A 12,650-nucleotide genomic window follows, 5' to 3' on the forward strand; every position below is an offset into this window, starting at 1 on the left:
TAAAGGTACTTTCCTTTACCCTGATTCTGAACAGGCAGAGATTATATCATAAGTGGAAGAATTATAAAACCCATATTTATGTTAGAGCTTGAAAAAGATTCTATCCTTGACCAAAGTCTAGTCAGGCTCCTCTGAACTCTCTTCTAAGCTAGGTCCTGGTTTGGGAGTTTCTTTTTTATCTCTGCGTTACCTAATTTTAGCAAGCATCCTATGAAGTCAGTTTCCCTAGACTCTTGAAACCTTGATATTTGATCACCTCTCTGATTATTGATTCATCCTTCACCGTCCCCCTATTTGATACCTGATCACTCTGACCTGCCTTCAGCAAGAATCTGATTCAGTTGTTTTTTCCAGAATCCCCACCCCTTGTCTGTGATGCTTACTCTTATTAATTTTTTATCTAATGACCATCCACTCTGTACTTTGTCTATAAATTTTCCACTTTTCCTTTTTGACTCAGATGGAGTCCAATCTCTGATTTGCTGTGAAAGTCTATTGCAGTAGTATTCATCCTGATGGCCTTGGATAAAGTATTCTTTACAGTCTTTTGGGGCTTTTTTTGATAGCTCAGGATTCTTGGTAAAGAATCTACTTGCAATGCAGGAGACCCTAGTTCAATCCCTGGGTTGGGAAGATCCCCTGGAGAAGGGAAAGGCTACCAACTCCAGTATTCTGGCTGGGAGAATTCCGTGGACTGTATAGTCCATGGGGTAGTAAAGAGTCGGACATGACTGAGAAACTTTCACTGCACTGCACTTCAGTTTAGTCTTTAACAAGTGTCATGGATAATTTTTCTTTAACAAACTCCAGAAGAAATGTGAAGAAGCCATCAAGGTTTTTATTTTTTATTTTGAAAACAAATGTTTTGGATTTATTTGTTATTGAGTAATTATTCAGATTATCCCTTATTTATTTCTGTTTGATTTTCTTCTCTTTGGTCTTACCCAGAAGATCATTCTGTGGAATCCATTCATATATCCGGGTATTGGCTCCTAAATTTTCTGGCTTCTTTCCTCCATATTTCCACAGAACCTGTTAAGGCAAGTGTCTTTACTTCATTTGAAGATTTTTAGAACCATATCCTGTCAGAAGGAGGCAGTTAACTTAGAATTAATCAGGTTTAATGCCTCCAGGTATTAAACAAGCAATGATGCCTTAGTGATTAACGAATGTTTTTAAACCATTGACATTACAATCATATTTTCAAATGCTTACAATAATCCTAATCTATATACTAACAAGTTCTCACTTAAAAGATGAAGGAAACAAGGAAAATCTTTACCTGAAACAATTATGTGTTGGCATTACTAGGTTATTCTGGTAAAGGAGATTTCGCAACAAAATTTTCAGAGGTAAAGGGGATGGATGTTATTTACCTAAGAGCTTGTTAGCACTCTGACCTTTGTTATATACTTGGTAGTGATATAGAATCGAGTATTGTCTTTATTATAATAAAATATACATAATGATATTTATAATTTTAAGGTATTGTGTGACTAGAACTTACATTAGGCATTACAATCCACAATGTTATGAAACCATCAGCACTATCAGCATCCCAAATGTCTTCATCATCCCTGCATAACTCTGTATCATTCAGCAGTAACTCCCTATTCCCTTCACTTCATAACCCCCGGTGACTTCTATTCTATTTTCTGTCTCTGCAGATTTAACTACTCTGGTAATCTCAGTGGAATCATGCAGTACTTTCCGACTTAACATTATTTCACTTAATGTTATGTCTCAAAGTTCATACATATTGTAACATATCAGGATTTCCTTCTTTTAAAAGGTGAATAATATTTCTTTGTGTGTATATGTCACATTTTATCCAGTCATTTCATGATTGTGAATAATGATGCTGTGACCACTGGTGTGCAAGTAGCTGTTTGAGCCCATGATTTCAATTCTTTTGGATATATAGCCAGAATTAGAATGACTGGTTTGTATGATATATCCATGTTTAACTTTCTGAGAAAACACAAAATGTTTTCCACAGCCCATGGGCTTCCCTGGTAGCTCAGATGGTAAAGAATCTGCCTGCAATGTGGGAAACCCAGGATAGATTCCTGGATTGGGAAGATCCCCTGGAGAAGGGAATGACAACTCACTCCAGGATTCTTGCCTGGAGAATTCTATGGAAAGAGGAGCCTGGTGGGTTACAGTCCATGAGGCCACAAAGAGTCAAAAAGACACTTTCCCTTTCACATGCATCATTTTGGGCTTCTCCAGTGGCTCAACTGTTAAAGAATCCACCTGCAGTGGCAGGGATGCAGATTCAATCCCTGGGTCAGGAAGATTCCCTGGAGGAGGAAATAGGAACCCACTCCAGTATTCTTCCAATATCAGTGCGCTTCCCTGAGAGCTCATCTGGTAAAGAATCCACCTGCAATGCAGGAGACCTGGGTTTGATACCTGGTTGGGAAGATCCCCTGGAGGAGGGAAAGGCTACCCACTCCAGTGTTGTGCCCTGGAGAATTCTTTGATGAAATCTGATTTTCTTTTCTTTTATTACCTATTCTTTTTGCCTCATACCTAGGAAATCATAACATAATTTATGTAATGAAGTTTTCCCTTAGGATTTTCTTATAAATTGCTGTAATTTTACTTCTAAATTTTCATACTTTGATCCATTTTGAGGTAATTTATATATATATGATATGTCTTCATTCTTTTACATGTGGATATCAGAGTTTTATTAGTACAATGTGTCAAGAAGTGACTGTCCTTTTCCAATTGAATGGTCTTTCACACTTGTTGAAAATCAGTTAGCCATATATATGAAGGTTAATTCCAATTTGTCTTCTATTCCATTGGTTTATATGTCTACCCTTCTAGTACCACACTGTTAATTTACTGTTGGTTTATAATGTTTCTAATTTCAATGTTTGAAAACGTGAGTCCTTTCACTTTTTTGTTTTTCAATATTGTTTGTCTACTTGTGGTTCTTGAAATTACATATGAGGTTGTTAATTGGATATTTCATTTCTACAAAAAAGGCTGTTAAAGAGTTTTGATAGGCATTTAATAAATCTATAGATTACTTTGGATAGTGTTGACATTTTAACATGCTAAATGTTCCTATCCATGGACATAGGATGACTTTCCATGTATTTAGGCATTCTTTAATTCCTTATAATGATAATGTTTTGTAGTTTTCCACATGTAAATATGTAACTTCCTCGGTCAGATTCATTCTTAAGTATTTAAATTGTTTCATTGTTCTTGTAAAGGAAGTTTTAAAATTTCACAGTCAGTGTGTTCATTGATACTGTGTGCATAATAAGCAAAACCAATTTTTGTGTGTGAATCTTGTATTCTACACTTTTGTTAAATTTGGTTTTTAGCCCTAGTAGGTACTCTTGCCTGGAGAATCCCAGGGACAGGGGAGCCTGGTGGGCTGCCGTCTATGGGGTCGCACAGAGTCGGACACGACTGAAGTGACTTAGCAGCAGTAGCAGCTTTTTGTGAATTCTTGGATATTTTCTATGTATAGGATCATGTCATCTGCAAATACACATTGTTTTACCTGTCACTCTAATGTGCATGAATGGCTTTCATTTCTTTTTCTTGTATCATTTCCATGCTGAACTTCTAGTAAAAGTTAAATAGCAGTAGTGAAAGTAGCCATTCTTGTATTTTTCCTGATCTTAGGAGGAAAGCTTTCAGGTTCCATCATTGAGCTTGATACTAGATTTTTTTTTTTTTTTAATACTCTGTATCATGTTGAGGGCTTTTTTCACTCTTCTTAGTTTCTTAAGAATTTTTACCATGAGAGAAATTGGATTTTGTCAGCTTTCTTTAATGTGTAGCTTGTAATGATTGTTTTGTTTTGTTTTCCCTTGTTATTGAATGTCACCTAACTCTTTAACTGTCTCTTGCATCTTCTGAAAAATGGGTTACTGTAATTTTTACAGTAAATTTTACAGAATTACACAGTTCCAGTCATGCATAACATGTCTACAAACCAAATAACATTAAATTAAATTTTTACAGTAAATTTTACAGAATTACACAGTTCCAGTCATGCATAACATGTCTACAAACCAAATAACATTAAATTAATTAACTTTTAAAAAACTGTATAAATTTTAAGGGTTACTTTCCATTTATAGTTGTCAGAAAGTATTGGCTATGTTCCTTATGTTGTACAATACATCCCTGAGCTTATCTTATACCCAATATTTTGTGCTTCCTACTCCCCTACGCATATATTACCCTTCTGCCCTTCGCCACTGGTAGCCATGATTTTCTTCTCTGTAACTGTGAGTCTGATCATTACACTCATATCAAGTTATTATACTGATTGATTTACTTTTGCTTAACCATCCTCATATGAGGAAATTAAACACTTCATTATGGTGAATACTCTTTTTCAATATTCTACTGGATTTGATCTGAAAATATTTTCTTGAATATTTTAATATTTACATTTTAAACTGATCATGGTCTATAATTTTATGTTTTGTGATGTGTCTATGTGGCTTTTGTATCAGGGTGAATCTGGTCTCATAGAATTATTTAGTGTTCCCTTAAAATTTTTTGAAAATTTGGAAATGATTAGTTTATTTTATTGTTTAAAAGTCTGATAGACTTTACTAGTGATATGATCTATCCTGGATTTTTCCTCTAGAAGAGATTTTTTATTATAATGATAATTCAATCTCTTAATTTGATATGTCTGTTGAAATAATCTATTTCTTTTTTTTTTTTTTTTATCAGACTCACAGATATATTGAAGAAACTAGTGGTTACCAGTGGGGAACGGAAGAAGGGTAATATAAGCCTAGGGGAGTAGGAAGCACAAAATATTGGGTATAAGATAAGCTCAGGGATGTATTGTACAACATGAGGAACACAGACAATAGTTTGTGGTAACTATAAATAGAAAGTAACCCTTAAAATTTGTATAATTTTTAAAAAATTAATTAATTTAATGATTCTTGGGTCATAGACATGCAATTATAGATGACTGGAAATGTGTGATTTTTATACAACACATTTTTCAGAAGGTGCAAAAGACAGTTAAAGAGTTAAATAACATTCAATAAAAATGGAAGAGAAATTTTTAAATTCTTATAAAAATATTGCTAAAGTCTTTTAAAAAAGAAGTGTATAATTTGACATTTATGGATTTTTATGGTGCAAATTTGCATAACACATTTCACTGGGAATATTTCAGGTGTATTTCAGGTGTAATTGAATAGGACATGTTCAACTGTCACATTCTGATTCAACCATTTTGTCAGATTTCTACTAAGACAGTAAAAGCAGATGTGGTAATAAAAACGTAATATTGAGAGTTAGTTGCTGCTAAGTCGCTTCAGTCGTGTCCGACTCTGCAACCTCGTAGACGGCAGCCCACCAGGCTCCCCAGTCCTTGGGATTCTCCAGGCAAGAACACTGGAGTGGGTTGCCATTTCCTTCTCCAATGCATGAAACTGAAAAGTGAAAGTGAAGTCACTCAGTCATGTCCGACTCTTAGCGACCTCATGGACTGCAGGCTACCAGGCTCCTCTGTCCATGGGATTTTCCAGGCAAGAGTACTGGAGTGGGGTGCGATTGCCTTCTCTGAGAGTTAGTACTATTATGTAAATGAATAATCAAAGTAATTCAATATTTGCTGTAAAAATAAATTATTATAAATAAGAGAAAAAATCACCTTAAGTAAATTGAGTTTTTCAAGATATTTATTCATCACCTCTAGTTTGTCTAATTTTGTTCTGCAATTTTTATATCACTTTTTTCCTCCAGTTTTGTTGTGATATAATTGACATAACAGCACTGTGTAAATAATTGACATAACAGCACTGTGTAAGCTTAAGTTGTACAGAATAACGATTCAACTTACATATATTAGGAAATGACTGTCACAATAAGCTTAGTGAACATCTATCAGTTTATATATGTATAAAATTAATTAGAAAAAAAATCCTGAGTTGAGAAATCAGGAAGTTATTCTCCTGACAATTTCTGTGTATAACATACAGCAGCATTAATTAAATTTATGATGTATATTGCATCCTGGTATTTATCTTATAACTGGAAGTTTGAACCTACTAACTACCTTCCTTCTATTGCCCCTTCCCCAATCCCATGCTTCTGGTAACCAAAAATCTGATCTGTTTTTCTATGAATTTCTATAATTTTTTTTTTGTTTTGAAGTATAATTGACCTACAACACTATGTTAGTTTCTGTTAGACCACATAGTGATTTGATATTTCTATACATTTCAAAGTGATCATCATGATAGATGTAGTTACAACATATAAAGATATTACATAGTCATTCCCCACACTGTACTTGGCAAAATGCATACAAATATATGTAAAATATATGATTATCTTAAGTTGCGGATCTCTTAAGTGCAAATGCATTTTAAGAACCTTGTGTTTTTACTCCTCCCACCACACTTAGTGTTTTTGATATCATATTTTAAAAGTCTTCTTGTTTTGTGTATCCCTTAATTACTTATTATGAGTATACTTGATTGTACTGCTTTTGTCTTTTAACCTTTCTTCTAGCCTTATACCTTGCTGATTTACTAGCACTGTGGTATATTTCTCTTCACCAATGAGATTTTTCCTTTTGTAATTTTCACATTTCCAGTTTTGACCTTTTCTTTCTCACTTAAAGAAGTTCCCTTAACATTTCTGTATACATGGTTTGGTGGCTCCAATCTCCTTTAGCTTCTGCTTGCTTGCAAAATTTTTTATCTCACCATCAAATCTGAATGTGAACCTTTCTGTATAGAGTATTCTTGGAGGTAGGTTTTTCCTTTCATCATTTTAAATATGTCAAGTTACTCCATTCTGGCCTTTACAGTTTCTTCTGAAAAACCAGCTGTTGTCTTAAGGGAGTTTCCTTGTACATAACTTGTTTCTTTTCCCTTGCTGCTTTAAAATTTTTTTTCTTTATCTTCATTTTTTTCCATTTAATTGCAATGTGTCTTGATGTGGTCCTTTTTGAATTGGTCCTGTTTGAGATTGTCTCTGCTTCCTACAACTGGATGCTTGTTTCCCTTTGCAGGTTAGTTATTATATCTTCAAATATGTTCTTTGCCCCTTTCTCCCTCTTCTTCAGGTCCCCTATAATACTAATGTAGTGTGCTTGATGCTGTCATGCAGGTCTCTTAAGCTGCCCTCATTTCTTTTTATTCTTTTTTATTTCTTTTCAGCTTCAGTGTTTTCTAGTACTTTATCTTTTTACTCACTGACCTGTTTCTCTACATTATCTAATATACTGTTTTTTCCTTCTAGTGTATTTTTCATGTCAATTTTTATATTCTTCATCTCTATGTGGTGGTGCTTCATATTTTCTCTTTGTTAAAAATTTTTAACTTCTCACTCTGTTCATCCATTCTTCCTCCAAGTTCTTTGAAAATCTTTACAACCATAATAATTGAACTCTCCATCAGGTAGATTGCCTGCTTCCATTTCACTTAGTTCTTTTTTCTGGAGTTTTATATTGTTGTTCCACTTGACCATATTCTTCTATCACCTTACGACAACTTACTTTCTGTTGTATTTTATGTATTTTATAGTTTGGTTACATTGCTTGATCTTGGAGAAGAGACCTTTTGTAGGAGACATCCTGTGCATCCAAGCAGTGTAAACTCCTCTGGTTACTTCATTTTTACAAAGCAGACAAGCCAGGGTCTTGTCATTAGCTACTGGGGTGCCCCTATTTGGGCTGCATGCATCCTTCTGTTATGGGTTTGAGGCAGCAGAGAGATGGGTCCCGGGCTGAGCAGTTGAAGTCTGTCCCCTGTGGACCAATAATCCAAGATAAAGATGATACAGGGGCAGAGAGGAGCTGAGTTCTGCTCAGATAAAGAGACCACATATTTTTCATTCTTGAGGTCAAGGAGACCTTTTCAATTACACATGTGCAGAAAGTCTTCTTAGGGGTCAAAAAGAGAGGGAATGCCCCCCCATAATAGGTAGTATAAACCTTCCTACAGGCCTCTGAGATGGAATCCATCCTAGCTAAGTGATGCATGCATACAGAGGGGAAGATTTTGAGTTATACCAGAAAAGACTCAGAGCCAGGCAGAGGAATATCAGCCAGATGAAATTTGGAAAGAAATGATCCATGGAGTGATTTAGGCTACCACGAATCACAACACTCTCTCTGAACCTGCCCATGTGTGTCTGTTCACACGTACTCTTCTTTTTTCTCCCAATAAACACTTCAATTGTTTCACTAATTTCTGTCTCTTTGTTGAAATTCATTTTTACAAAGCTAACAAGCCAGGGCCTTTTCACTTGCTACTGGCCCTTGCAGCCTAATAGCCTGGACTCAGTACTCTCACTGCCTAGACCTGGTTTAATATCTGGTTAGGGAATTGACCCCATGAACAGTATGAAAAGGCAAAATGATAGGATACTGAAAGAGAAACTCCCCAGGTCAGTAGGTGCCCAATATGCTACTGGAGATCAATGGAGAAATAACTCCAGAAAGAATGAAGGGATAGAGCCAAAGCAAAAAGAATACCCAGCTGTGTGATGTGACTGGTGATAGAAGCAAGGTCCAATGCTGCAAAAAGCAATATTGCATAGGAACCTGGAATGTCAGGTCCATGAATCAAGGCAAATTGGAAGTGGTCAAACAAGAGATGGCAAGACTGAATGTCGACATTCTAGGAATCAGCAAACTGATATGGACTGGAATGGGTGAATTTAACTCAGATGACCATTATACCTACTACTGAGGCAGGAATCCCTCAGAAGAAATGGAGTGGCCATCATGGTCAATAAAAGAGTCCAAAATGCAGCACTTGGATGCAATCTCAAAAACGACAGAATGATCTCTGTTCGTTTCCAAGGCAAACCATTCAGTATCATAGTAATCCAAGTCTATGCCCCAACCAGGAACGCAGAAGAAGCTGAAGTTGAACGGTTCTATGAAGACCTACAAGACGTTTTAGAACTAACACTCCAAAAAGATGTCCTTTTCATTATAGGGGACTGGAATGCAAAAGTAGGAAGTCAAGAAACACCTGGAGTAACAGGCAAATTTGGCCTTGGAATACGGAATGAAACAGGGCAAAGACTAATAGACTTTTGCCAAGAAAATGCACTGGTCATAATAAACACCCTCTTCCAACAACACAAGAGAAGACTCTATACATGGACATCACCAGATGGTCAACACCGAAATCAGATTGATTATATTCTTTGCAGCCAAAGATGGAGAAGCTCTATTCAGTCAGCAAAAAGAAGACCAGGAGCTGACTGTGGCTCAGACCATGAACTCCTTATTGCCAAATTCAGACTGAAATTGAAGAAAGTAGGGAAAACCACTAGACCATTCAGGTATGACCTAAATCAAATCCCTTATGATTATACAGTGGAAGTGAGAAATAGATTTAAGGGCCTAGATCTGATAGATAGAGTGCCTGATGAACCATGGAATGAGGTTCGTGACATTGTACAGGAGACAGGGATTCAGACCATTCCCATGGAAAAGAAATGCAAAAAAGCAAAATGGCTGTCTGGGGAGGCCTTACAAATAGCTGTGAAAAGAAGAGAAGCGAAAAGCAAAGGAGAAAAGTAAAGATATAAACATCTGAATGCAGAGTTCCAAAGAATAGCAAGAAGAGATAAGAAAGCCTTCTTCGGTGATCAATGCAAAGAAATAGAGGAAAACAACACAATGGGAAAGACTAAGGATCTCTTCAAGAAAATCAGAGATACCAAAGGAACATTTCATGCAAAGATGGGCTCGATAAAGGACAGAAATGGTATGGACCTAACAGAAGCAGAAGATGTTAAGAAGAGATGGCAAGAATACACAGAAGAACTGTACAAAAAAGATCTTCACGACCCAGATAATCACGATGGTGTGATCACTGACCTAGAGCCAGACATCCTGGAATGTGAAGTCAAGTGGGCCTTAGAAAGCATCACTATGAACAAAGCTAGTGGAGGTGATGGAATTCCAGTGGAGCTATTCCAAATCCTGAAAGATGATGCTGTGAAAGTGCTGCACTCAATATGCCAGCAAATTTGGAAAACTCAGCAGTGGCCACAGGACTGGAAAAGGTCAGTTTTCATTCCAATTCCAAAGAAAGGCAATGCCAAAGAACGCTCAAACTACCGCACAATTGAACTCATCTCACATGCTAGTAAAGTAATGCTCAAAATTCTACAAGCCAGCCTTCAGAAATATGTGAACCGTGAACTTCCTGATGTTCAAGCTGGTTTTAGAAAAGGCAGAGGAACCAGAGATCAAATTGCCAACATCCGCTGGATCATGGAAAAAGCAAGAGAGTTCCAGAAAAGCATCTATTTCTGCTTTATTGACTATGCCAAAGCCTTTCACTGTGTGGATCACAACAAACTGTGGAAAATTCTGAAAGAGATGGGAATACCAGACCACCTGATCTGCCTCTTGAGAAATTTGTATGCAGGTCAGGAAGCAACAGTTAGAACTGGACATGGAACAACAGACTGGTTGCAAATAGAAAAAGGAGTTCGTCAAGGCTGTATATTGTCACCCTGTTTATTTAACTTATATGCAGAGTAAATCTTGAGAAACGCTGGGCTGGAAGAAACACAAGCTGGAATCAAGATTGCTGGGAGAAATATCAATAACCTCAGATATGCAGATGACACCACCCTTATGGCAGAAAGTGAAGAGGAACTCAAAAGCCTCTTGATGAAAGTGAAAGTGGAGAGTGAAAAAGTTGGCTTAAAACTCAACATTCAGAAAACAAAGATCATGGCATCTGGTCCCATCACTTCATGGGAAATAGATGGGGAAACAGTGGAAATAGTGTCAGACTTTATTTTGGGGGGCTCCAAAATCACTACAGATGGTGACTGCAGCCATGAAATTGAAAGATGCTTACTCCTTGGGAGGAAAGTTATGACCAACCTAGATAGCATATTCAAAAGCAGAGACATTACTTTGCCAACAAAGGTTCGTCTAGTCAAGGCTGTGGTTTTTCCTGTGGTCATGTATGAAATGAGAGTTGGACTGTGAAGAAGGCTGAGTGCCAAAGAATTGATGCCTTTGAACTGTGGTGTTGGAGAAGACTCTTGAGAGTCCCTTGGACTGCAAGGAGATCCAACCAGTCCATTCTGAAGGAGATCAGCCCTGGGATTTCTTTGGAAGGAATGATGCTGAAGCTGAAACTCCAGTACTTTGGCCACCTTATGCGAAGAGTTGACTCATTGGAAAAGCCTCTGGTGCTGAGAGAGATTGGGGGCAAAAGGAGAAGGGGACGACAGAGGATGAGATGGCTGGATGGCATCACTGACTCAATGGATGTGAGTCTCAGTGAACTCCGGGAGCTGGTGATGGACAGGGAGTCCTGGCGTGCTGCGATTCATGGCATCGCAAAGAGTCAGACAGGACTAAGCGACTGATCTGATCTGATCTAGGGAATTGACATCCTGATTCAAGCCACTGCCTGCTAAATTTCCCTGAGATCTGATTGACTACTATAAGCCATTGGCTCCTCTGAAAGTAATGCCTACTTGCCTTTGAAGTCAGTGCTCTGAGGGATTCTCTTCTGAGCACAGAATACCTAGGCCAAGGAGTCCAGGATTGGGCTCAAACCTTTCAGTCTTTGGGAACCACCTCTGCTAATTGGCCTACTTGGGGATATGAGTCTTGACTGTATTCCTTTTCCATCCTTCCTATCTATCTAATTGTAGTTCCTTCTTTATATCTTTAGGTGTAGATCTTTACAGCCTGTCTCTGCTTGTTCTCATCAATAATTACTCTGTAAATAGGGTCTATTTTAGTGTGCCTAAGGAAAAAGGTGAGCTGGGGTCTTTCTACTCTTCTGTCTGAGCCACACTGCCATTGTATTCTCTTATAATCTTTTTATCTCTATAAATCCATTAGTAATCTCCCTAGGATCATTTTAATTTTAATTTTTTGCATCAACTCTCTTTTTTCTCTTTTCCAGTTTAGCTAAATGTTTGATAATTTTGCTGACTTTTTAAAAGTACTGGCTTTTTATTTTTTTGATTTTCCTTGTTTTATTTTTAACCTATTTTTTTGTTTATCTCTGATTTAATAATCATTACTTCTTTGCTTTGGCTACATGTTGGTCCAGCTAGCCTTCTTTTTATAGTTCTTTAAAGTATAATCTTAGGTTGCTTGTTTTAGATCTTTCCTCTGTTTCGATGTAGTCACATAAAGCTATAAGGACTTCCCTGATGGCTCAATAGTAAAGAATCTGCCTGTCAATGCAGTAGATATGGGTTCAATCCTTGAATTGGGAAGATACCCTGGAGTAGGAAACAGCAACCCACTCCAGTATTCTTGCCTGAAAAATCCCACGAACAGAGGGACTTAGTGGGCTATAGTCCATGGGGTTCCAAAAGAGTCGAACACTACTTAATTACTAAAATTCAAATTCAATAATTAAAATTTTTTATATGGCCTTGCTTTCTCACCATATATTTTTTGTCTCTTGTGTTTTCATTCATTTAAAAAGATATTTTCTAATTACTCTCATGCCTTATTCCTTGACCTATTGATCCAATAGCAGAAAATAGCTCCGCTTCTTTATAGATTAATCCTCTTTCTTTTACTGTTGTCATAATTTATATATTTATGCATTGTGTTCCTAATTACATAATTGTTTTTAAACATTTATATAATAAATTTTTGAGATTTTTAAAAGTTA

General features: G+C 36.8%; 1 protein-coding gene across 1 annotated transcript in view; it reads right to left on the reverse strand.

Moving 5' to 3' along the window:
* LOC133249628 (UDP-glucuronosyltransferase 2C1-like) overlaps positions 1–12,650 on the reverse strand; it is a 37,025-nt gene that overhangs the window by 3,526 nt on the left and 20,849 nt on the right. Inside the window, exon 4 of the mRNA XM_061420353.1 lies at positions 945–1,032. Coding sequence (XP_061276337.1) covers positions 945–1,032 — 88 coding nt within the window. The remainder of the gene's footprint in view (positions 1–944; positions 1,033–12,650) is intronic.

The sequence above is a fragment of the Bos javanicus genome, chromosome 6 (genome assembly GCF_032452875.1).
Source record: "Bos javanicus breed banteng chromosome 6, ARS-OSU_banteng_1.0, whole genome shotgun sequence".
In the NCBI taxonomy this organism is placed as follows: domain Eukaryota; kingdom Metazoa; phylum Chordata; class Mammalia; order Artiodactyla; family Bovidae; genus Bos; species Bos javanicus.